The 27106-nt window shown below is 45.2% G+C and overlaps 2 protein-coding genes across 3 annotated transcripts in view; one reads left to right on the forward strand and one right to left on the reverse strand.

Annotated features, from left to right (window-relative positions):
* ADGRE3 (adhesion G protein-coupled receptor E3) overlaps window positions 1-5363 on the forward strand; it is a 41770-nt gene extending 36407 nt beyond the window's left edge. The window contains exon 16 of one of the 2 annotated variants that reach the window (XM_032465432.1): window positions 1761-5363. In XM_032465432.1, coding sequence (XP_032321323.1) covers window positions 1761-1829 — 69 coding nt within the window. In that variant the 3' untranslated portion in view covers window positions 1830-5363. The remainder of the gene's footprint in view (window positions 1-1760) is intronic. The other variant, XM_032465433.1, reaches the window with a different exon arrangement.
* A 1704-nt stretch (window positions 5364-7067) lies between these two features.
* On the reverse strand, window positions 7068-16966 carry CLEC17A (C-type lectin domain containing 17A). Its single transcript, XM_014554001.2, has 12 exons — window positions 16861-16966; window positions 16643-16717; window positions 15382-15414; window positions 15250-15300; window positions 15125-15166; window positions 14901-14942; window positions 14125-14265; window positions 13977-14039; window positions 13593-13688; window positions 13227-13378; window positions 11886-11995; window positions 7068-8928 (listed from the first exon to the last, which is right to left on the reverse strand). The coding sequence occupies exons 1-12, from the start codon at window positions 16901-16903 to the stop codon at window positions 8796-8798; spliced, it is 981 nt and encodes a 326-aa protein (XP_014409487.1). The 5' UTR covers window positions 16904-16966; the 3' UTR covers window positions 7068-8795.
* Between the last annotated feature and the right edge of the window lie 10140 nt (window positions 16967-27106).

Raw genomic sequence — 27106 nt, forward strand, 5'->3', positions numbered from 1 at the left:
TCTCATAGAGAGGTGGACTTGAGCCCAGTAGAGTTGGTGAATACCCTGGAAAGGGTGCCAGAAGAGGGACCCCACCTCTGATGCTCTACATAATTATAGGGGAGGAATGCCTATAATCACAGAGCCTTCCTGGGAGAACAGATGGTCCTGTTAGAGAGGGAACCTCTCAGGAACTTGGTTACTGGTTTTCATCTGTTCTTCCATTGAGCTAACTCAAGATCGATGCGCTAAGAAATGAGCTTCCAGCACAATCTGAGACTTCTCTCCACTGTTGTTCTATATGTGTTCTTTTAGAGAAATGAGAGAATATACTTGTAAGGAGGCATGTCACTAGATGAGTCGAATGGACTCCAAAGCTCATAATCCATAAAAATTCTCCCAATCCGATTTGGTTTTATGCCTTCTGTGTACATGCCTCCCACATCTGCTAGCCAAAGAGCCTTAGAATCTGTTGTTTTTAAGCTAAACAAAATTGAGAAATTTATGATACATGGATTTCTACATTTCTTGAGGAAACTGTGGGATTTTCTTCAGCAGTTACTGAAGAAAATTCTATTCCGTATTGGAGGGAGGGAAGGGGAATTCATTCTAATTTTTTCCAAAAGGACCAAGAGGAAAATGGAATCAGGAAAAAAAGTTTTAGAGCAGGCATGTCAACTAATTAGGGAAAAAAGTTATAGATATTAAGTTTAATCATTCTCAGTAAGAGTAAAATTGTGGGAAGTACTAACCATTGGCTGTGACCTTTGAAATGTTTGCCAGATAATTCAAAACAATTCCCAAAGCTGCCAGCACTCCAGCTTCTGGTTTCCCACAATGAATAAGGAAACTTTTTTATTATTGTTGCTTAACATTGTGGAAATTGAGTAAGACAAGTATGTCTTTTAAAAGGGAAATGTATATCTTATATTTATATGATCTGTTTTATATTTATTACACATTTAATATGTAGCTGCATTTCAGAAATACATTTGCTTTAATTAAAAGAATTTCATAAGCTTTTATTTTTTCTAGGCACAGAGTATAAGTAAAAAGCTAACAAAACTCTTTGTCCTCTATGGGCAAGTTTGGTCTTGGGTTAACGTTCTAGCTCTATACCCCAGAAACATGGCAACGTTGGAAGGCCAGTTGTATAAGTAGGCAATACTGTTAATGGGGGGAGTCACGATTGGCTGGACAGGAAGTTCTGTAAGTGAACTATAAATACGAGGAGGGAAGGCATGGCTTTGAACTTCCTGCACACAGTGACTCATAACTAAGCCAGATACTCCTACCCTCATGGGCTGCTGCAGGACATACTTGTTCTCCTGTGGGGTCTGAGGCTTCTAAACCACCCTGTAACTTGTAAGGGAATATCTGTTGAATTCCACAATGTGTCAGATACTATTGCAGGGAATGGACATACAAAAAGCAACAAGACCATCACAGTGCCTGCCTTCAAGGAGCTTAGAGTCTAGCCTAACTTCATGGACAAAAAGCAACATCCAGGGAGCTGAAATTCTAAAGTGGGATACATATCCATAATTTTTTCCAAAAAAAAATTCTTCATCTTGGATTTTTGAGAAGTCCTCCCACTACAAGCTAAAGAAGGCCACACCTGTCCTAGGATTCCAGAATGCTAGGATCATGCCATCTTTGCCTGCTGGGCAGAACTTTCTGTCTTTAACCCATTCCTACTGTTTCTCTCTGTTTTGTTGTTGTTTGTCTGTTTGTTTTATCCTTACATCTACCTTTAATCTAAACATCTTTCATTGTGGCAGGGGATGTTTTCCAGGGCAAGTGAAGAGAAAATATTAAAACTAGAACATTCAATTCCACATGGAAAGTGATACCTGTGGATCTGGTTGATATCATGAAGAATGAAGATTGGGACAGGAGAATCATTACACATCCCTGGAGAGGAAATGTTTAACCTTTACTTCCTGAAGTGTTTGTTCTTCATAAGGGGCTCTCAGTAAATGTGTGTTCAGTTGGATTTCTCTTCACTATGATGTATTCAATCAAGGCTTGTTCCCAGATATCCAAATCATGACCATTGCAAGTACTCCCTGTATTTTTTGTAAATGAGGAATCCCCCTCCAAGGCCCTCTTTCAGGTTCTTAGTCTCTCTCATCCTAAACTCGCTCTTGAAACTCATCCAGTCCCTCAAGCCGTCAGCTTATTCCAAACCATCGACTTTACCTCCTTTCTTATCCAAGCTAAATTTTGTGGCCAACCATGTCAAATGATTCTCACCCATACTTTCAGCACCTTTGCTTCCTCACTCTGATTCCATACATACCTAGGAAACCCTAAATCCAGGACTGATCCAGTCATAGCAGGCACTGTGTGTTGTCCACTCAGCAGCCATCACCACCATCACATGCTCCTTATTAACAGAATCTTGATTGTTTTCATATTTGGGACAGCAATGTGCCTGGGCTCAGGGGGTCAGTTGAGATTGGCCTAAGCCTGGTGACTCTCAACTTGAAGTGGTTTCTACCCCCCATTAGGGACATTTGGCAATGTCTGGAGACACTTTTGGTCATCCTGACTAAGGTAAGGGGTGATGCTACTGGCATCTCAGTGATAGACGCCAGGGATGCTGCTAAACATCCTACAACGCACAAGACAATGTCCACATACACAGCAAGGAATTATCCATCCGTAAATGTTGGTAGTGCTGAAGCTGAGAAACCCTGATGATATTCCTATTTGCTAGAAGGTTTATGATAGGCATTTGGACCAATTCTAGCCATTGAGATATAAGAAACACCTACTGGAACATACTTTTTCTCCTTTTAAACCCAAGACAAATTCAAGGAGAGCCTGCCTATGACTTCTTAGTTTTAGCTGCTATCATATAATAATATGATGCTTGGAGAAAAGATATCATGGATGAAAGGATGGAAGAGTGCAAAGATAGAAATAATCTGAGCTTTTACGAAATTATTGTGTTGCTGAACCAACCCTTGGATTTTTTCATATGTAAAACAAAAACCTTTTGTTAAACCACTTTGTGTCAAATAATCTGTTACTTGCAGCCCAAAGCATCCTTCCTTATGAACCAACTATGTCTCTTCTCCACTCTCCATCAAGGCAGTGAGATCCCAGAATCACTCAGGGAGGCCCCACTACAAATGCATGCTTTCTGATCTAAACAAGACCTTCCAGGCTACCTGGAATTCACTCTTCCCATCCCTAGTCAACTTCCCCACATGAGGAGTTCCAGTTTTTCAGTTCTTTCCTCAGTCTGCATCCCTTTTCTCTAGATAAGGTAGAAGACATTGTCTCCTACTTCACAGAGAAAATAAACACCAGCTGATGGAAACCCCCTCAACTTTCTGACATTCCTTACAGTCTACCCGCATCCATACCCATCCTTGCTTCCCCCATTGATGCCTGGGGTGTCCTCCTCCATTCTTCCTCAACAGCAGAGGGGTTTCCTCCTCTTGTTTAAAAGCTAACCTTGCCTTCTTTGCTTTGGATCCTGTCCCCTCCTGCCTCTTTGGTGACCTTTCTCCATTTATTATCTCCTCTCTCTTCTGAGTCCCCCACCTCTCTCACATCCTTTCTCCTGATTCTTCTCCAGTGGCATTTACATATGTTAAAGATTTGTGAGCAAATTTTTCCTGTAAAAGGCCATATAATAAATATTTTAGACTTTTCAAGCCATATATAGAGATAGATAGATAGATAGATAGATAGATAGATAGATAGATAGATAGATAGAGGTAGATAGATAGACAGGCAAAATATATGTATGTGATATATGTGTAAAGGGATATATGAGTATATCACTTTAGAAGTGTAAAAACCATTCCTAGCTCACTGGCCATACAAAACCAGGCTGCAGGCAGGATTTAACACCACCACCACCCCAGGCTGCAGTTTGCTGGCCCTGTGCTAAAGAAAGAGAGATGGCAAATTCTAGGAAAATGTCACCTGCACACATCTCAGTTCCTCTCTGCTCTCTACCATTGTGTAGCTGCCTCTTTGAACCAAAAGTCTGCTGGGACCCATGGCAGCTGAGTGGGCATGAGAGTGATATCTTTTGGGGAACCCCCAAAGGGAAATCTGGGGTTGAAATTTCTCCCCCATGTACCAGGTGGAAAGTTCTAAGATAAGATGAAGAGTGCTCTGGGTGAAAATCAGACACAGTTCATCCTCAGAAGAGTCTGCCCCACAGGGGTCCATGAACCTCCTGGGATGAAGTCAGCATCACGGCCATGTGTGTTTCTTATCTCTATGCCCCCAAGAATTCCAAAAGGAGCCCTGCTCCTGCATCTAGAAGAAAGCAAGGAGACTGAGGAGCAAGGAGACACCTCTGCACACCTAATTAGTACACACATGGACCCCCTGGAATGGAGAATCCATCTCCTTCCATCACTTGGGAAATTGCCACTGCTTAGAGTTCTCAACCCCCATATCTGAGCCCCAAAGAAAATGACAGCCCATGACAGGTCCCAGCAGCTGAAAAGAGGATGGTCCAGTATAACTGTCATCCAGCAAAATAGAGCTGCTGGAGCAGACAGAGAACTTTAAACAAGAATAATAGCAATAAGAATGTCAGGAAATTCAGGTATAGTACCAAAATGCTCTATGGAACAATATTTTTGAGGGAATAAATAAAAAGATAAATTTTGCTGGGTGAATTAAAGAAGAGGATGATCACCATCAAGAGCCAAATTAGTGGGGAAAACACCTCAAAAAACAGAGCAAAATGCCACAGAAGGAAAATCATGAAGGAAAAAAAATCAATCTGGGAGACCCAGGAGATCTATGGGTGGAGGGGGTTAAAAGAGTAAGGAGGAAGCATGTTCAGGTGTCTTCCAGCCAAAAAGTCCTCCCTGCTTCAATAACCATTCTCTCTCTCTCTTTCTCTTCACAGCCAAAATTCTAGAAAAGTTTATACTCTTCTGTCCCCACTTCCTCCCACCCCTCACTGCTCAGCCTGCTGCAGTCTGATTTCTGTCTCCAGCACACCCAAGAATGACTCAATGTTCCAAATGCTTCCTCAGTGCTAAGTCCACTGGCTTTTCTAAGTTGAACTTGGGGCCATATTTCATTCTGTTGGTCCTCCTTTCTTCTGTTTTTTTTAAATCAAGTATTTTTAATTTTTCCAGCTTTATTGAGATATACTTAACAAATAAAAATTGTATATACTTAAGAGGTACAACGTGATGATTTTATCTATGTATACATTATCCCCTTTCCTTTCTTGAAGCATTCGCTTCTCTTGGCTTCCCTAACACCACACTGTCCTCCTATAAGGGTGGTCAACTCACCCCAGTTTGCCCAGGACTTTCCCAGATTTGGCACTGAAAGCCCTACATCCCAGGAACCCCTCAGTCCCAGGCAACCAGAATCGTGTTTCAACTTCATCTTCTCCTGTCCCATAGTGTCTTAGTTTGGGCTCCCACAAGAGCAAACTCTGAGACAAGGATTCGAGTTTATCTTGGAGGCAATCCCAGGAAACACCAGCAGGGGCGCAAAGAAGTGCAGCAGGGGAAGAAAGGCAGCCAGCACAAGATGTGTTCAAAGATGTGTGCTAGAGCAGGCAGTGGGAGTTTACTCTCAGCAGACACCTCTGGGAAATCACACAGGACACGGATCTCAGAGTCCACTCACCTGAGGGGTGAGGGAGCTGGGGTATGCGCACACCAAGTACCGGCTTTGGCTGAGGACTGTCCTAGGAAGCATTTACCCCCAGCACTTCTCACCTGCCATCTGATGGATCAGGTGGGCTCCAGTGGCAGCTGCCGGCCATCAGAAATCAGTGAAAACAGGAGGATCAAGAATATAAGCAGAAGTGGGGGGTGGCTATGGCTCAGTGGTGGAGCATGTGCTTAGCATGCATCAAGGTCCTGGGTTCAATCCCCAGTACCTCCTTTAAAAAACAAATATAAATAAATAAATTAATTTAATTACCTACCCCCCCAAAAATTAAAACATAAAAAAATTAAATTAAAAAAAATTTAAGAATATAAGTAGGGCATGACCACATCTGCTACACACAAGATTCCATCCTTGACTCAAGAGAAGTCCTAAGAACTCAGCAGGAGTTCATGAACAACCTAAATTTAAGTGTGCTGTTTGTGTAAGCATTTTTTCATTCTCCATCTCTAGTAACCATAACTCCTTCTTTCCTGTTACTTGAGCTGAAAACCGTGGAGTCATTCTTTAATTTTCTCTTTCTCTCACACCGAACATCTAATTCATCAGCAAATCCCATTAGCTGTCTCTTCAAAATAGATCCAGAATTCTTTCTGCCCTGGTCCCCTGGTCCCCATCACCCCTCATCTGCATCATAATAGCCCCAGGAGAGCCACACAGATTGTTATCAACAGATCCAGCACCCAATTCCTGGTCTCCTGTCTCAGCCCAGGATGTCTGTTCTTCCACATCATAGTGTTCCTTTCCCATAACTGCCAGCTGAGGCATGAGCTACAGGGTTAGAGTTTTCAGGGATAATTCAGGTTTACAGTCCCTTGAAAGGCAGCAGGTGCTACAGAGAGAGATCAACCATTGGAGGCACAGACTGAATCCAAATACCAGCTCTCCTACTTATCCACTCAACACAATGGACAAGCTATGAGACCGCCCTGAGCCTCAGTTTTTCCAGCTATAAAATGGGGTTGATAATTATTCCAACCTCACAGAATCATCATGAAAATTAAATGAGAGCTGCTGTATCTATCTAGTGCACAATATATGCTTGATAAACTGTGGCATTTTTTTAAAACCACCAAGAATGCCCAACCTGTGGTCCCCTGGACCCAAAGTGGTAAAGAGAACCTCCTTCACATTTTCCTCTCTACCTGAAATTAGACAGTCATGAGAGATGTAGAAGAAAGATAGGTTTGGACTGGCTATACTGTGGACCACTGCCCCTCAGCCTGTCTCAGAGATGTGACCACAGCCCTTCTGCTTCCCCATTTCTCAACACACACAATGGGAGTTTCCTCTTCTGAGATGGGGGAACTTCCCCTGACCCCAGATAAACAGTTGCTTGGGCCAAAGGTCCCCTGGGTGGAGGGCTTAGAACAGGATGTCCACCCACTCTGTAGTCTATGCTGTATGCAGGATTAGCTTCAATATCGATGAGTTGGGGGCAGGTGTGGAGGTGAGAGGAGACAAGTACACGGGGATCAGGAATTGAACTGAACACCAATACCCCCCAACTCCCTGCTTCCCCTGCTCAGAGCCTCCTCGCCTTGTTCTCAGTCAAAACAGGAATGAATCTACTATTAACTTGTTGAATGCTAAATCGATTGGTTTGTACCCACCCCTGGAGACAATTCAGGGATTATCCAAAGGGATTGCTGTGTTGAGTTGTGCTCAGCCGGGGGAAGTACCAGCCATCTAGGGCGTGTTTTTGATTGGCACAGGGACAGGGAGGGGTACCTCTGGCTTTCAGTGGGTGTTACAGGCTGAATTGCGCCCACCTCTAAAACTCACATGTAGAAGTCTGTAGGCCCAGCACCTCAAAGTGTGGCAGTATTTGGAGGTAAGGTCTTTAAAGAGGTAATTAAATTAAAATGAAGTCCTTAGGGTGGGCTCAAATCCAACATGACTGGTATCCTTAAAAGGAGAAAGATTATGACACAGACACTTACAAAAGGAAGAACTTGTGAGGACACAGAGAGAAGACAGCCATCTACAAGCCAAGGAGGGCGGGCTCACCAGAAACCAACCACGCCAACACCCTTTCTCAGCCGTCCAGCCTCCAGAACTGCGAGACAGTACATTTCCATTGTTTAAGCCAGTCTGTGGCACTTTATTATGGTGGCCCCAGAAGACTAACAGTTAGCGAGGACCTCACGATGAACTGGCATTTTGAGAAGCTCTAACATTGCAAGAGCTAACAATCCAAGAAGACCCACTTATAAGTAGGGTGAATTACTTCATCAAAGAGTTGTACAGACCACAAACAGCCTCAAGGTACATGTGGGTAGATATCTCCATTGTCATCCTGAGGATCTGGCCAAGAGACACCGAGAACGCAGCTTGTCAAGAGTAATTTTGCCCCACCTGTTTCGCAGAAGCTGTGCACATCAGGTGGGCAGTAGGGATCTCAGTCCCAGAGCATCATGCCCAGAGGAGGCAGGGTATTTTCAGCTCCAGCTCAATCAGCGTCAGACCTGGAGCTCCCGGGGCCAGCATCATTTACTAAGAGCCATGATCAGGGGCTTAGTGAATTTCCTCCAGAGCCCAGAACTGGGAGACCATTACTAAGACATGGAGTCCCTTCAACTCATCATCTGCTATGGATTGAGCTGTGTATCCCCCCACCAAAATAAACTTCATATCCCAATCCCCACTGTGATGGTATTAGGAGGTGGGGCTTTGGGAGGTGACTAGGTCATGGGGGTGGGGCCTTCATTAATGGTATTAGTGTCTTTATAAAAGCCCCCCCCCAGAGCTCTCATCCCTTCCAGCATGTGAAGATTCAGCAAGAAGGGGGCATCTAGGAACCAGGAAGCGGGATGTCACCAAGCACTGAGTCTCCCTGAGCCTTGATCTTGGGCTTCCCAGCTTCCAGAACTTCGAGAAATAAACTTCTGCTAAAGCCGCCCAGTCTACAGTATTCTGCTACAGCAGCCTGAACAGACTAAGACACCATCCAACTGCGCAAGCCCCCTAGTCCTCGCCCTACAAATGGTCTGACTTGCACCCCAGGAAACTTGCTCCATCCAGGCTTTCGGCTCCGTCTGGGGCACATCCGTGTCAGTTCTCAGACGGAGAGGAGGTTCTCATGTCCAAGACCCGAGGGGCACCGGGTACAGACTCCCGCCCAACCTCAGCTCTGATGTTCAACAGGAACATTGCCGCTCACAAATCCAATATGTAGTTTTGTCGCAAGAGAGGTCATTCCAGGTGCCACCTCCATTCATGCTGGCACAGTCCTCATTATGGAGGTTGTTGGGTTCCTGTGGGTCCCAAAAGCTGGATGGAGGAAAAAGTGGGTGTGGGGATGGATGAATAGGTGGAGCACAGGGGATTTTTTCAGGGCAGTGAATCTACTATTCCATACGATACTGTGATGGTGGATACATGACATCATGCATTTGTCAAAACTTATAGAACGTACAACACAAAGAGCGAACCCTAATGTAAACTATGGACTTTAGTTCCTAATAAGTATTTCTATATTATTTTATCAAGTGTAACAAATGCACCGCCCTCATGCAAGATATTAACAATAGAAAAAAATGTGTGCAGAAGAGAAGGAATATGGGAAATATTTCTCTTTAACTTCTGCTCAATTTTTCTGTAAATAAATCTAAAACTGCTCTAAAGAATAAACTCCTCAGCCATAAAAAAGAATGAAATTTTGCCACTTGCAACAACATGGATAGACTTGGAGGTTATTATGCTGAGTGAAATAAGTCAGACAGAGAAAGACAAATACTGTATGATATCACTTATACGTGGCACCTAAAAAATACAACAAACTAGTGAATATAACAAAAAAGAAGCAGACTCACAGATACAGAGAACAAACTAGTGGTTATGAGTGGGGAGAGGGAAGGGGGAGGGGCAATATAGGGGTAGGGAACTAAGAGGTACAATTTATTATGTATAATATAAGCTACAAGGATGTATTGTACAACATGGGGAATATAGCCAATATTTTACAATAACTATAAATGGATTATAACCTTTAATCATTGTGACTCACTATATTGTACACCTGTTACTTATATACTCCTGTACTTCAATAAAAAGACAATAAAAGATTACAGCTCAGTGGTAGAGCACATGCTTAGTATGCACGAGGTCCTGGGTTCAATCCCCAGTACCTCCATTTAAATAAACAAACAAACAAACAAATAAACCTAATTACCTCACCCCCAAAAAAATTTTTTTAAAGAGGGCATATTTATAAAAAACAATAAAAGAAAAAAAGAATGAAGTCTACTAATTAAAAAATATATATCAGAAAAAGAAAAAAAAAAGGCCTTCATTGTTCAGGGCTCTTTCTTCCATCAGAATAATTTCTTCAGCCTTTCAGAATTAGCTGAAGATGCTGTATTATCCTCTTCACCCTAACTTGTCTAACTCAGCCCCACCTCCCTGTTCACCAGGAAGTCTCCCCACTCCTGAATCAGTTTCCTGCATCTGGTCTGTGTCTGCCTTCTCTTCCAAAGAATATTTCTATTACACCTGCGTTCCTCCCAACCTTCCAGGTATTGTAACGTCTTAGGTCATATTCCCTTAAAGCAGAGCCAGATTGGGCAGTTCAAGTGCATGGGATTTATTAAGGGTTGTTCTCAGGAGAGAAGGAGTGAAAGAAACAGGATGGGGCAGGGTAGGGAACTGAGCAAGGACGTGGGTTCTGCCTGGTCTAGTCTCAGCCTAATCCTACAGGGAGCTCTGGAATGTGAAGACACGACAGAGTTACCCCAATTTGAAAAAAGGGGTCCAGGTTTCTCTTAACCAGTCAATGTCTGTGGGATGACCCCAGTGGGAGCGGGATGAACTCCTAGTTGAGCAGGCTTCCATTCAGCTGAGGTCAACTCTCTGGAGGAAACATAACTATTAGCAGCCGATGCCCCCTGCTGGCAGAAGCCTGCACCAGCCCCATCAAGGGGTCTGAGCCGAGCATCTGCTGTGCCACACCATGTCACACCATCTCTTTTTACAGAGCTGTGCTTCCTTCCAGGAATCTTTAATAAAAAATAAAATCCCCAGACAAAACACTAATATCTCTAATTTATGAAGAGCTCTTAGAACTCAGTAAGAAAAAGACTGAATTCCCAATATAAAAAACACAAAATATGAATAGATAACTTACAGAAAAGTTAATACCTGTGGCTATTAAACATATGAAAAGATACCCAGCCTCAGTCATAAAAGAAATGCAAATTAATACTGCATTGGGATCCATTTTTCACCTACAGTTAAAGCAGCAAAATTTCCTAAAGTTTGATGACTGTGTGGGCAAAAATTATAGTCAAGCTAGTGAGAGAATAAATTGGTATAACCAGTATGGAGGACAATTTGTTAATATTTATTTAAAATACAAATACAAACTTACAACCAAGAATACTCTATCCAGTAAGGCTCTTGTTCAGATTTGATGGAGAACCAGTAAGGCTCTTGTTCAGATTTGATGGAGAAATCAAAAGCTTCACAGATAAACAAAAGCTAAAAGAATTCAGCACCACCAAATCAGCTTTACAAAGAACATTAAAGGAACTTCTCTAGTCATCAAACCACAAGGAAAGAGAACAAAAAGAAGAAAGAGAAAAAAAAGACCTACAAAACAAGCCCAGAACAATTACAAAATGGCAATAAGAACATACATATCGATAATTACCTTAAATGTAAATGGATTAAACGCTCCAACCAAAAGACATAGACCGGCTGAATGGATAAAAAACAAGACCCACATATATGCTGTCTACAAGAGACCCAGTTCAGAGCTAGAGACACATGCAGGCTGAAAATGAGGGGGTGGAAAAAAACATTCCATGCAAACGGAAGCCAAAAGAAAGCTGGAGTAGCATTACTCACACCAGACAAAATAGATCTTAAAATAAAATACAAATACATACACTCCTTGAGAAAGTAAAGCATAATGGCTAAGAACACAGACTTTGATGCCAGGTTGGTGGCACTGCCTCTTGCTAGATATCTGACCTTGGGAAGGTTGCTTACCCTCTCTGTGCCTCAGTTTCCTCACCTTTAAAATGGAGGTAATAATAGTACTTCTTTATAAGATTATTATGTTGCAATGGAGGGAAATTAAAAGTACAGGGTCCAGAAGCCCTATCAGAAACAAAAAGCACCCTTGTGCTTCCCCTGTCCAGCTCAGCCTGGGATTCTAGAGAATTTGCTGGTTTGGACTGCACAAGGACCCACAAGGAGAAGAGATCTGAAGAGACATGGATACTTGCCTCAAAGTGATAGGTGACCCATCCAGCCACCTCCAGTCCCCTTCAAGTTTTCTGTCATTCAGCCCCAGCCAGTGTACCCGCGGAGAGCCATGAGCCTTGGACACAAAGATCTGCAAGTACAGACTTCATTCAGCCATCAGTTCTCCATGCCCTCTGCTCTGTCACACACATTTAGGGCTTGTGAATGCCACCCCCGATACCCCTCCCAGTCCCTATGGTGTGCAGAGCAGGATCAACACCTTCCTACCACTTGAGCAAGTGCAGTGGGAACAGTCATGCTATTTTCTCATGCAATCTATGCTATATTAGCTACTCATACAAACGATGCTATGAAACAGAAAGATTTTTTTAAGGGACATAAAGGAAAAAAAAGTAAGATGGTAGGACTAAATCTAACCAAATCAATAATTACATTAAATGTAAATGGTTTTAAAACACCAATTAAAAACCAGATATTGTCAGATTGAAATTAAATAAAAAAAGACCCACCTATATGCTATCTATGAGAAATCTATTTTTTAAATAATGACATAGATAGGTTAAAAGTAAAAGGATGGGAAAAGGTAAACCATGCACACACTAATTATACGGTGCTATGAGGTTGACAGTCAAAAGCATGGACTTTGAAACCAGCTTCCTGGGCTCAAATCCCAGCTCCCGGTTACCAGTTGTAACAAGCAAGGTGCTTCAGCGAAATATGCCACAGTTTCCTCATCTGTGAAGTACTGGTATGTAATGATATGTCCTGTGTATAAATGCTATTACCACCTGGCTATAGTAACATTAAGTCATTAAAGTTGTTTACACATATTCCAATTCTCCTTCTATTTACACACAGCTGAAACTGTGTTTCCCTACCACCTTAAAGCATAGACATGCCCGTGGGACTTGCTGTACGAGTGCACATAGGTAGAAGCTCCAAGAGCCAATATATGACTTGCCTCATTCACTTTCACCATTGAGCTATAGGGACAGTCTGTTACTTTGGCGTAACGTAACCTCTCCTGACTCGCATACTAATTTATGAGACTGTCCTTAGAATTACGTTAATACATGTAAAATGTTTAGAATGCAATCTGGAGAGCAGAAAGTGCTACCTAAGAGATAGCCATTATTATATCTCAGTGTTAGAGAGAAAACAGAGACTCAGAGAGGATAAGTAAACACAATTAGGATGTAAACTCAAGCAGAGCATACCCCCTTAACCTTGCTATGCAAAGTCTTAGTGACTCAAAAGCAATTCCAGCTTCTCTACATCCAGGCCAGAGAAGGATGCATGAATCTCAGAAGAGAGGGAGGTTTGCCCTGCTGTATCTCAAGGGCTTGGAAGGAATGGCTCACCTGCTCAGCAATGCTACTGATGATGACCAAATGAGAGTAATTCTCCTGGCAGAACTTCCGGGCTTCATCCCATGACTTGGTGCTTGGAGAGAAGTAGTAACACTTACCCTGAAAAGGGAGCCAGCCTTCAGAGCAGGTGACGCTGGTACTATCTGGGGACAGGAGAGGATTCTGTCAGAGTGGCCCCAGGACCAGGGTCATGTACAGTGCACCATGCACAGTTGTGCAGGCTGTGCTCTGCTCAACTCCAGGGGGCACCATTCACATAGACTGCCCTGGGAATCACTCCCGTGGATTTGTGCAATGTACCAGCTCTGCCATGCCCCCCCGAGGAACTTCTCAGGGAAGTTCCTCAATCCTCCTCACCTAATAAACCCCGAAGTTCCAGCAGGGACTGGTTGGTGTAGGCGCTTACGTGATCAATGTCCTTCTTCAGGCCGGCCAGCCCTGCCATGCCGGTCACTGTCAACAGGGATGGGCTGGAGGGTTAGAGACCCAAAGCCCCATCTACCCACCTACCCACCACTGACTGCAGACACACCAGAGAGAAGCAAGAGCTGTGCTGTTGCACACATGCCACAGGGACAGGGACTATGTCTGATGTGGTCACAATCCTACCCACCCACCCGCCCCGACCCTGGTACCTAGCACAGTGCCTGGCAAAGATGGGGTCAGGGTGGGGTTGACCTTGAAGTTGGCTTTGAGGATCATGTTGGTGCATGGCTTGAAGGGATGACTGAAAGCACTCACCGTTTGCTTGCCATTCCATCTGCTGTAAGGTTAACATCCTCAGTTCTTCCACCACCTCCTGGTCTATGAGAAGGAGTCCAGCATGAGCCCACGTCCTCCCATACCTCTTCTCCAATTTCTCTGCATGCCCCATCCTTGCCTTACTCACACTTAATCAGGGTCACAACCAGACCAGTGCAGCCCATGAGCAGTGACACCACCACCAGCAGACACAGGTACACCATCAGTCTCTCCTCCTGGAAGAACCTAGAACCTCCGGACTTCTGACTGAGACAGGGCACTGGAGTCGCTGGGGGGGGGGATGGGGACAGAGAGACTAACGCTGGTGCTTCAGATAGTGAGGAAGGGACCCTTGAACTTTTCTCCAAGAGCAGGGAGACAAAGGTCTGTGGTCATGACTGTATCACCAGAAGGGGTCATCAAGAGAATGTCAGGGGGTGTGAACCCTGAGGAAGCCCAGAGCATTTATGGAACACACACTATGTGCTAAGCATTCCATTACACTCGTTATCTTATTGGATTCTCACTCTTACAATACTGATTTAAATATTCCCATTTTGCAAAATAGTAAACTGAGGGCTTGGAGACATCAAGCACAACCTCGACCCAGCTCTGCCCTTAACATTTATGCTGCATTATCTTCTACTTTCCAGCAACCCCTGCCCAAGCTGCTCCCAGGGGGCCCAAGCTGTGGACCCTTGCATCCGGAGCAGAGAACATTTCCTGTAACGGATGCATGTGGGAAGTGGGGCCTGAAGAGTACCTGGTAGACACCCTGGGTCCCCGGGGGATCTGGTCTAGACTCAGAAAGGAGGAGCTTCTGAAAGGAAATGTTTCTCTCCCAGGGTCTCACTCCAGAGCTACTGGTCTCAAATAAACTGGCCACCATGAGAGGGGAAACAGAGGCACATCTAGAGGACTTACTGGTTGTAGGCGGCTGGAATGGAGGATGCTCCAGATTAGTGCCTGGGAGGAAAGTGAGAGAGGTTTATTCAGAAGTCACTGAAAGACTCTGTGTTTCAAGATCAACAACCACGCGCCCCCTCCCCCGTGCCCTCTGATTTGCTCTCTGGGCAGAATTGGGGAACTGGAGGGAAGACGCCGGGTGTCCCCTCTCAGGCTTCTTAACAGGTATTCCCTCTTCTCACCAGGTTGAGGAGCTGTGCGGGAGACAGGGGTGAGGTTCTGTCCTGGAAGGGGTTGGAAAGACAACAGTCATGCAGAGCAGGGCTTCAGCCAGGTGACCAAGAAGGTCCCAATCCTAAATCCTTACCTGTGTTCATTGGAAGCTTGCAAGGAAGTGGGGGGTTCTCCATTTTCTTTCCTGAGGAGGTAGGAATGATTGTTCAGGCCCAGAGCAGGACAAATCCAGCGCTGGATCTCCTGTACCCACAGCCCAGCTCACCTGCTCTTTGAGGCCTTGGTGGAGCCACCGAAACTGCAGAAATGAAGCCCAAAGTTAGAGCTGCTTTGAGAATGGGAATGAGACTGAAGGCAGTGATGGAGACAGGATTGGGATTACAATGGAGGATTAGGGATAGGGTTGGGCATGAGACTGGAATTGGGCTTGGAGATGAGGACAGAGTTAAGATACAGTGACCAACCATCCTGAATTACTCAGGACTTTCTTACTTTTAAAACTGGAAGTCATTAATCCCTGGGCAAACTGGGACAATTGATCACCCTAAATTAAAGACACAAGTGAATTTGTGTATGGGGATGGGGTCATGGAGTCAACGCTGCAGTTGGAATGAGGGTTTGGACTGAGATGAGGATGGGGTTGAAGAAGGATCAGCAACAGTAATGGACGTAGGAATAGCACTGTGATTCAAGATAAGTTTGGGATGAAGAATGGGGTTATAGCTGCATCTAGGAAGAGGCTGAGATTGGGTTGTAGTTATGTTGGGGCTTGGTGATGGTTATGCATTTGGACATGGACATGGGATATGACAGGGGCCCAGATTTGACAAAGATGGGGATAGGGTGGGTCTTGAAGTTGGGTTTGGGGGTTGTGTGGGGCCAGGTTGCAGTTGGAGACAGACAATCAAACAGCAGAGTCCAGTTCACCTCCTAACTCATACTGAGCTCTATGGTCCCCTGGGACCTCCCAAGTTGACCCCCATCTGGACTCATAAGTGAGAGATGTGGAGCCAGATGGAATGGCCCCTGTCCGAGGATATTCAGGGGACCCGGCGGGAGTTGACTCAAGGAAACCTCAATTCCTCCACTTTTATATACACTTATCAGACTCTTGTTGAATCCCCAGCCAGGCAGGGACCACTCAAGTCTAAAGGCAAACCTGGGCCCCGGGTGTGAATGCGAGGAGGTTTGGGAGACAATGGTCTTTCTACCATCCCTCGAGTCCCACTCCAATGTCCCTTCGTCTGACCCCTAATCCTCCCACCAGTGAAGGGCCCTTCCCTCAGAGTCCCTCCCCTCTTGCACCACCTCACCCAAGACTGTACCCAGAACTGCCTCCCCAACCAGCCTGAAAGACCTCAAGGTGGAGGCATGGATTCTCCTACCACCACGGTGCCTAGCTTGGGCAGGCTGACCATGTACATCTGCAGTGCCTAGCCAGCTCCCCCTGAGGACTCTGCTCCCCCACCAGCCCCCACCCCTCAGGTTACGAATCCCTTCACCTAGCCTCTGAGAAGTCCTCTTACCTGGCTTGGGAGGAAGGTCCCTGTAGGGTGGTGCTGTGTTCTCATAATCATCATCATCATCCTCCTCTCTGGACCCTTCCAGACGAAAGGCAAGTGAGAGCCCAGCCCGTCCCCTTCTCTGTCCCTCTTGCCTTGGTCTCCAGCCCCAAGGGGTGGATGATGTAACATGCGTCCTGACCCACCCCTGGCCCCCAGCCCGTGCCTGGCCAGCGCCATACCTGGAAGGCCCCCACACCGAGAGTTAGTATACAGGGCGCACATGGCTACAGCTAACACAGGAGCCTGAGAAGGAGCAGGCGAAGCTTGAGAGCTTCTGCTTCTTGTGCCCCCTACTCAGGTGCCTTGGAAATCTCTCATTTCCTTTTTTCTTTACAAGTCAAGAAGATGCAAATCCATCTTGAGGGTAACACCCCATACCACACACACACACACACACACACACTTTCTCCCCAGTTTGGACTCATGTACAGAAGTAATAATGACAACAACCCCTTCATTTGAGTTCCTACAAAGCACCAAGCCCTGGGTGAAAAAGACAGATAAGCTCTTTCCTTCATGGAAATTCCATCAGGACAGGAGAGACAATAAACCTGTAAAGAAATATAGAAATGACCAATATGGTTTGGGTTTTTTAAAATTTTATTTCCAATAGTAACTAAGTATTATTTTAAAATAAAACAGCATAAAGGTACAGGATGGGGGCTAATGTAGAGAGGTGATCAGGGAAGGTCTCCTGGAGGTGGTGACATTTGCAACAAGATGTTAAAGTGATAGGAGCTAAGTACTCCCACATTCCACAGTGAAGTGCTAGGCTCAGTTAACTATGGCTGCATCACACATTAGGCACAAAACTTCATTACTTAAAATGACAATAGCAATTTATTACCACACAGTCTCTGAAGTTAAGGAATTCAAAAGCAGCTTAGCCAGTTGGTTTTGCCTTGAGAGCTGTCATGTGGTTGCATTCAAGATGTTGTGTGGGGCTGCAGTCAAAGCTGGGATGGGGCTGGAAGATCTGCCTCCATGATGGTGCCTTCACATGGCTATTGGCAGGGGGCCTCAGTTTCTTGCCAGATGAGACTCTCCAAAGGGCTTGCGTGTCCTCACAACATGGCAGAGGCCAAGGCGGAAGCCACAGAGACTTTAATGATGTAGCCTCACAAGTCACAAATTATGATCTCCACTATACTTATCACATGGATCAGCTCTGAGTTATTATAGGAGGAAACTATGCGAGGGCATGAGTATCAAGACCTAGGGATCATTTAGGGCCAACTTGAAGGCTGCCAACCATAGTCATACACACAGAACTTGCAAAGGAAGATTTTTCATGCTGCGCTTGTCATCAACTGGAAGATGTTTGAAAAGTGAATGTTAAAGAGAGAGGGAGTGATCTGTCCATCCCATGGATGAGGTTTTGACTCACACCCCAAACAGCGTGAAGTGAAAGGGTGGACAAGGGGGAAAGGGCTGCAGTAGGAGTGGCTGCATCTTTCAATACAGCAAGTATGTGGGAGTTTCCTGTGAACCCCATGAAGGCAGTGGAATGGCCAGACTGAGGCCCACGAGGCAGCCTGCCTGTTTTCAGAAAGGACCACCATCAGCCTTTGGGGCAAACAGTCCAAGACTTATCCATGACTCCTCCTTTCTCCCTCTTTCCACAGCTATGGAAAATTAAGTTTTCAAAAGATGGCCGCAACAATGTCTCATGTCCTACATGCTCCTGGGCAATGTGAGCATGCCACTCCACCAAGAAGTAGAGTCTAATTCTCCTCCCTTTAAGTCTAGGCTGGCCTTAGTGACTCTTTTAACCAATAAAATGTGGTGGAAGTGACAGCGGCCATGCAGCTCCCATCTGGCTCTCAGGAGGTGTGTCCCCGGCCACCATGTTGTGAGGAAGCCCAAGCCACATGGAAGTGCTCCCCTCGACAATCCCACTGAGGCCAGACTTCAAGTAATCCCAGTCCAGGTGCCAGATATATGAGTGAAGACACCTCCCAATGACTCCAGCCCTCAGGACAGTTAGAGTCACCTCCAGCCCTTTGGATCTTCCCAACCGAGGCCCTAGACTCTGTGAAGCAGAAAAGCTGTCCCGACCATGCCCTGTCCCATAGAATGCATAAGCAGAACAAAGTGGTTATTTTATGCCACTAAGTTTGGGGTGGTTTATTAAAGACCCTAGATAACTGGAAATATGTCCAAGCTGCTAGTAACTGTGGTTGGGCCTACCTTCACAACATGTCCAGCATCTAAGCCCTTTTCACCTCTTGGTCTGAGCCATCATCATTTTCCCACTGGATTACAGCAATAGTCTCCACCTTGGCCCACCTGCTTCTGCCCTTGCTCTCTTTGCAATCAAACTCATAGAAGCAGAGAGGTGGTTGACAGGGGCTGGGGGGAGGAGAAAAACATGGATGGATGTTGGTCAAGGGATAAAAGGTTTCAGTTATGCAAGATGAGTAAGTTCTGGAAAATCAGCACAGTATGACTACAGCGGACAAGACTGTATTGTGTACTTGAAACTGGCTAAGAGGGTAGATCTTGGATGTTGTTAACACAAGAAAGAAAAACTAAAAAGGAAATGGTAACTGTGAGGTGATGGATATGCTGACTGGCTTGGTTATGGTGAATATTTCACAATGGAGATGTCCATTGGGTTATCAGCTGGTACACCTTACATGTATACAATTTCAATGGTCAATTATATGTCAGTAAAGCTGGAAGGAAAACAAACAACCACAACTGTCTTTAAACTTTTGATAATTTTTTCACCATGGATTTTTTTCTTTCACTTTTTCTAAATACTGCATGAATATATAATTTAAAATGGTTGGGGGGAAAGTCTGAAATCAAGGTGTGGGCAGGGCCACACTCCCCCTGGAGGCTCTAGGAGAGGATGCTTCTTCGCGTCTTCGAGCTTCTGGGGGCCCCTGGCATTCCTTGGCTTGTGGCTGCATCACCCCAATCTGCTTCTGTCTTCACATGCCTTTTTCTCTGTGCATGTCTGTGTCTCCAATCTAGATGCTACACTGGTGGTTTTGGAGATACAGAAAGGAGCCGTGAGCCAAGGAAAGCAGCTCTAGAAGCTGGAAAAGGCAAGAAAACAGATTGTCCCACCAGAGCCTCTGAGAGAGAGTGGCCCTGCTAACACCCTAGTTTCCGCCACATGAAACAACTTTGAACTTCTGACCTCTGGAACTATAAAAGAATTAATTTCCGTTGTTTTAAACCATTGAATTTGTAGTAATTTGTTACAATAACCATAGGAAACTATTATGTGCCCCACAAGGCAAGACCCCCAATTTCCCCTTTTGAGGGCTTTACACTGAAAGTAAAGGGAAATACAACTCCAATTGGCTCAAACACCAGGTAAACCCAGTCAGGCCCATCAGTGAACAAGGTAGAATATTAGGCTGGTGGCTGTCACAGAGATTCAGAACAAGAGTGACTTAAACAAGATGGAATCTATGTCTGGGTGGAAACTCTCCCCCCAGCACGTGGGGAGCGGGGTGGCCCCAGCCTGAGTTGAGGTGGGAGGGCAGCCGCAGCCCAGCCCCTCTCTCTGGAGAAAGCTCACCCCAGGGGCTGGGCTCTCCCCTGTTCCTTTGATGCAATGTGCAGAGCCTCCCCAACCTGCAGGAGGTGTGGGTGTGCTGTCCCTGCTCTGCAGATGAGGACATGGAGACCTGTCTGAGAAGGGAGGAAAAGCCTGTCTGCCCAGCAAACACCCACTGAGCACAGCCAGGGAGCGTCAGTCTCCAGACGGGTATGGGGGGTCAGTGTGGAGGGACAGGGAAGGGACGAGGGGACACACCACCTGAGAGGACCGACAGCACCTCTGCCCGTCAAGGGCATCCTTTGAGGTGGGTGGGCCTAGGGCAAGGTACATGCAGTGAAGGCTGGGTGGTCTCACTGTGAGGGTGATGGCCGCATGGCCAAGGCCATCCAGCGAGACCTGGCACACAGTAGGTGTGCAGGAACTGGGAGCAAACTCTAGTCCCATTAACTGGGTATAGCATAAAGCCATGGGCCCAGGCCAACCCCAGAGCTGCCCCATTCCTACTGTGTGACCTCAGGGGAGTAGAACAACATCTCTGAGCCAAGGTCTCTTGATATGCCCAATAAGGATTGGGGATTCAGTTGTTCATCTAGTCAATAGATATGCATTGGCGACCTACTATGTGTTAGGCTCTATTCTAGGTACCAGAGATACACTGGTGAACAACAACAAAAAAATCCCTACCCTTAAGTGTAATAACAGAGGGACAGAGAATGAATAAAATAGATAAACAAAATATCTTATATAGAGATATAGTGGTTACCAGTGGGGAGAGGGAAGTGGGGGAGGGCAAGACAGGGGTAAAGGATTAAGAGATACAAATTATTATGTATAAAATAAGCAAGCAACAAGGATATACTGTACAGCACAGGGAAACATAGCCATTATTTTACAATAACTTTCAATGGAGTATAATTATAAAAATATTGAATCACTATGTTGTACACCTGACACTAATATAATATTGTAAATCAATTATACTTCAATTTAAGGAATATCTTAAAAGTTATGTTAGATAGTCATAAGCAGGAAAAAAAAGAAGAAAATAAAGCAGGAAAGAGGAATCAGATGTACGTGGCAGGGGGCTGGTGGGGTGCAACAGTAAGGAAGATCACTGAATGGAAATCATACAAATCATGGTCTTGGGCCAGACCCGAATTATACTAGAAATCACCGAATGATTATCTGGGAAATCCACAAGTCTTTGGAAATTAATTCACACCCACAGGTCAGACAGGAAGTCAAACGTAAAAATAAGTGAATGAAAGTGAAAAAACATACCATATCAACATGTGTGCGGTGCAGCTAACGCACTGCTAAGAGGGAAAGGAAGGGCATTAAATGCTTATTTTTAAGAAAGTGATCAGATATATTTGAAAGTTGCTAAAGGAGTAGGTTGTTTTCTTTTTTTCCTAGAAACATTTTTCTTTGCCTGTGTTTCTAGATACTTCCCTGCCTGCATTACAGAACTATCTGCACATTCATTCACTAAAGTAACACTGTTGGCAAATGGACGAGCAAGAAACAGCCAAAGAACGTGTTTTTACACACGAGTCCTAAAATACACCTCTACAGGCAAAAGCAAACAGTCAGCACATCACTTACTGATGTAATGCTCTGCTGATTCTGCTGAACAATGAGCACTGTCAGGACCACCTTCTTTACTTCTGCCTCTAAACAGTTCCTTACATGTATTACAGAACGTGTATCTGATCCATGCCCTTAAATAACACTGTTTTCAGATAGTAAGTAGCTCTTAAAAGTTCTCATCACAAGGAAAAAAATTCTGAGTCTGCGGTGATGGATGGGTGTTAATTAGACAGTGCAGATGACCACTTCACCGTGTATACAAATCTCACATCGTTCGGTGGTACATCTGAAGTTTATATAATGTTAACTGTCAATTATACCAGGGTTTTTTTTTTCTTTTTGGGAGGAAGTAATTAGGTTTATTTATTTTTTTAATGGAGGTACTAGGGATTGAATCCAAGTCCTTGTGCATGCTAAGCAGGTGCTACATCCTCCCACCCCAATTGTATCTCAATTTAAAAAGGAAGAAAAGAAGAAGAAGAAAAGGGTATGGCAATTGAAATCGACTGAAGGATGTTGGGGGAGGGCCCTGTAAATATCTGGAGGAAAATCATTCCAGGCTGTGCTAAGGCCCTGAGGACAGCAAGCTCTTGGTGTTTTCAAGAAACGGGAAGTCTGAGATCCAATGTCCCCTTCTCAGTGAGACTTTCTGAAACGACCCTATTTCAAGTTCCAAGCCAGCCCTTCTCCATACACTCCATTCATTACATTTCTCCTTAACAGTTATCACCATCTTATCACACATTAGATGTCTGATAGATGCTTGTTGAATGAATGAGTGACCATCTTGCCCACCAAGCCCTGACTAAGCCAGGCCCCTGCAGGCTCGCTCGACCCTCCACCGCCAGTCATGCAGGCACCAAAATCCCAGGGCAGCTTCCGGGCTCGATTAGAGGTGGCATCGGTCAGCCCAGCAGGCAGTGGCGAGGTCTTCCCTGGGGACTGTCTACACCACGCTGACTAATTTTTCCTCCTCCCCCGAACCGAATTACCCAGAGCTTCCGATCCCCCGTTCAGTGGACCGTAGGGAAGCGCAAACTCCGCCCAGAATTTTCTCCTCCACCCCTAGCCCCACCTGGGGCTGCTGAGGCTTTTCTGCCCACAAAATGCTAATAGAGACCCTGCCTGGGGCCACCCAGGGTGCGGTGGAACGGGATGGCGAGGGAAGGAGGAAGAAAGGGCGGGGAAGTTACAGGCAATGAGGAGGGCACCTCGGGGCGCGGGCGGAAACACAGGAAGGTCTCCTTGTCAGATGGTTGGTAGAGAGAAAAAAACAGGAAGATTGTGGGGCACGGGTGACTGAGGCCCGGTCCCCTCCTCACCCCAACACAGGGTGCCTAATATCACCCTCACTCTAATAGCATCGCTGCCAGGTCCCCAACTCTGAGTATGGACAGACCAGACCAGGCTGAAGCATCTAAGTCCAGGGACCTCAGGACTGAATGGTCCACATCCCCACCCACCCAGAGTCACCCCTGGCTTGGATCGCTTCATCCTTTAAAGAAACGACTAGTCGTGGGAGCTTCTTCTGGTTGTCTGTCTAGTTAAACAGTAGGACCCCAATGAAAGTAATAGTAGTGAGCATGTATTGGGCACCTCCTAGGTGCCAGGCAGGAAGTACTTGTCGCGCAACCATCTAACTGACTCCCCCAAACCACCCCCTATTCGTTTATTCATTTGTTGATTTTTGTCAAATATTTACTAAGCACTTACTGTGGGCCAGCTCCGTTCTAGGTACAGGAATACAGCTGTGAACAAGACAGATAAAATTCCCTGCTCTGAAGAACTGAAATTCAAGAGGAGAGACCAACAGTAAAGATATATAAGTCAAATGGATCTCAGGTTAGAGGATGCTAAGTGCTCATAAGGAAAATAAAGCCATGAAGGGGGTGGGAGCTGTTGAGTGGGGACCCTGATTGAGAACATTACAAACTAGGCATTATCGATCCCATTTTACAAATGAGTAAACTGAGTCTCTGAAAGGGGAAGTCACTTCCCAAGCTCACTCAGGGAAAGTGAGCTGGGACTATGATTTGCCTCTCTGGGTCTCCTCCCACTTCTGGCCTCTGGGTGAGCAGCTGAAGCACAAAGGAAGTAGGAGAAGAGATACACAGAACAGGGCAGGGCTGCCTGGTACTGCTGTGCAGGCTGTGCACTGCGCAACTCCATGGGTGCCATTCACAAAGACCATAATGTGAATGCTGCCCCCTGGAGACAAAAAGTGCACAAGAATCACAAATTGATGCCATGATCTGGGGACAGGTAGCCCTGGAAAGGAAGTCTCAGTCACCATTGGTCTGTCCTCTATAGCTTGCTTTTTTCACTTAATAATATATTGTAGCCACTTCTCTGTATCAGCACAGGAAAATCTAGTGAGTAGTTCTCCCAAGGTTGGTCCCCAGTCCAGCAATATCACCATCACCTGGGAACTTGTTAAAAGTGCAGATTCTGGGGCCCCAGACCTGTTGAGTCAGATGTTTTCAGGCTGGGTGTGGCTTTTGCTTCACATGAAATGGAGAGCTTCAGGAGGGTTTCAGCAGAGGAAGGACATGATCTGATTTCTGTTTTGATGTGTGCGCCCTGAGGGTGAGCAATTAGGGAAGGTGAAGACCAGGAGAAGACTACTGCATTCCTACTGGAGAGGTGGCCATGCTTTGCATGGGGCTGGTGGCCATAGAGGGAGGAGGAATGAGTCGTGTTCTTGATAGATTTCTACAGTGGAGCCAAAGGAATCTGCCAATGATTTGGGTGCCTGGAATGAAAGTAGGTCAAGAGTTGAGTGTGACTACCAGGTTTAGGGCTTGACCACCTAATGGAGCAGCCATTGCCCGAGACAGGAGACAGAGGGGGAAATGGGTTGAATGAGTGCAGAGAAATCAGGAGTGTGGTTTAAGTGTGTATTGTAGACTCCCTCTCCCCCCTCCCCCCCCCAAAATTCATATGTTGAAATCGAATTCCCAATGTGATTATATTAAGAGGTGATTAAGTCATACGGGTGAAACCCTCATGAATGGGATTAGTGCCCTTATAAGAAGAGACATGGGATCAAGTTCATCCCCTTTCCCCCATGTAAGGCCACAAAGGAAAGTTGGCAGTCTGCAACCCGGAAGAGGGCCCTTGCCAGAATTCAACCATGCTGGCACCCTTACTTAGGATATCCAGCCTCCAGAGCTGTGAGAAATAAATTTCTATTATTTATAAGCCTTTGTGAGAGCAGCTCAAAGTGACTAAGCCTGTGAAGTTTGAGATGCCCAAGGGAGGTGCCAGTCGGTGGTTAGATATATTCATGCACCTACAATTCAGGGGAGAGGACATATCTAGAGACAGATTCAAGGGTTATCCACCTATAAGATGGTATATTTGTTTCCTGGGGCCGTGCAACACATGGCCATAAAATGGGTGGCTTCACACAACAGAAATTTATTTTCTCAGTTCTGGAAGCCAGAAGTCTGAAATCAAGTTGTTGGCAGAGCCATGCTCCCTCCAAAGGCTCTGGGGAGATTCTGGTTCCTCGCTTCTTTCAGCCTCTGGTGGCTCCAGGCATCCTTGGCTTGTGGCTGCATCTCACCAACCTCTGTCTCCATCTTCACAGGACCTTCTCCTCTTTCTTTGTGCCTTCTCTTCTGCTGATGTCAAATCTCCTTCCATCTTTCTCTTATAAGGACACTTGTCATTGGATTGGGGGTCCAGGGACCTACTTGGTTACTCCAAGAAGATCTCATCTCAAGATCCTAAACTTAATTACATTTGCTAAGGCACTTTTTCCAAATAAGTTCCCATTCACAGTTTCCAAGGGTTAGGGTATAGACGTACCTTTTGGGGGACCACTATTTAACTCACCACAGGTTGTATTTAAAGCCGCAACGTAGGACTGAGTGTGAGTGGACAGAGATGCCCTCTACTCCCCTCCCTTATCTTCTTGTTCACCTCTGTGTCTTCAGGGTCTGACACAGCCTTTCATAAAAGTATGTAGCAGTAATAATAAGTAACACTTATCTAGAGCTGTGTGCAAAGCACTGCTATAAGTACTTCATATAATGGACACAGTCAATGCTTATAACATTAAGATTAATATCTCCACACATTACTGTATATAAATTAGATAAACAAGGACCTACTGTACAGCACAGGGAACTATATCCAATTTCTTGTAATAACATATAACAGAAAAGAATCTGAAAAAAAGCTATGTATATGTATAACTGAATCGGTTTGTTATACACCTGAAATTAACATTGTAAATCAACTACACTTTAATAAAAAATAAAAATTTTAAAACATGTTCCCAGGACAAAAAAAAAAAAAGGAAAAGAAAGAAATTATCTCCATTTTACAAAGAGCTAAAGGCACTTGCCGGGGCTACACAACGAGGGTTCTAATCCAGGACACTTGTTCTCTCAAATAGCAGGAAACCCCTTTGACCCAAGGGATCTTGCTTGCTTTAGAGGACCTCACGTGTTACATACATGAAATAAATTTAAAGAACGCGGGACGGCACTATCACCTGAGATCTTGTAATTAGTGCTGGCACAGAACAACCATAACTCTAAACATCATAACATCTCTTAATATCAGTGCCACTCACACCCCAGAGGAAGTGTTTCCCCACCTCTCTAGCTGATACCCTCCTGTACCTGAATTCCGTGATTCTGGTTGTGCTGATGCCAAGGCTAGAAAGAGATGCTGCTTTAGAGTGTGAGGAGGATTCAGGCACCAGACATGTTTAGATAGGAGAAAAGACAAATGATCCTGTGTATTTGTTCCCTGGGGTTGCCGTAACAAAATACTATGAACTAGGTGGCCTGAAAGAACAAAAATGTATAGTCTCACAGTTCTGGAGGCTGCAAGTACAAACTAAGGTGTGACCAGGGCCATGCTCACTCTGAAGGCTCTGGGGTCCCTGTGAGCCTTCCTGGCCTGGGATCCTTGGTGTTCCTTGACTTGTAGGTGCATCACTCCAATCTCTGCCTCCAGCATCACATGATATTCTCTCCGTGTGCATGTCTGTGTCCAAATTTCCCTCTTATAAGGACACCAGTCGTTGGATTAGGACCCACTCAAGTCCATTATGACCTCATCTTAACTTGATGACATCTGCAAAGACCCTGTTTTCAAATAAGATCACATTCACAGTTTGGGGGTTGGGGGAGGTTAGGACTTCAACATATATTTTGGGGTAGGGGACACAATTCAACCCACAACACCTTGTCAAATGAAATCTAATCTTGCATAGCCACCTATCACTTCCCAGTGTTGCCAAGCACTCATTGAACAGCTTCTCTTTCGTATTCCAATGTGCAGGATTCCAAAGAGAG

This window comes from Camelus ferus, chromosome 22, assembly GCF_009834535.1.
Source record: "Camelus ferus isolate YT-003-E chromosome 22, BCGSAC_Cfer_1.0, whole genome shotgun sequence".
NCBI classification, from domain to species: domain Eukaryota; kingdom Metazoa; phylum Chordata; class Mammalia; order Artiodactyla; family Camelidae; genus Camelus; species Camelus ferus.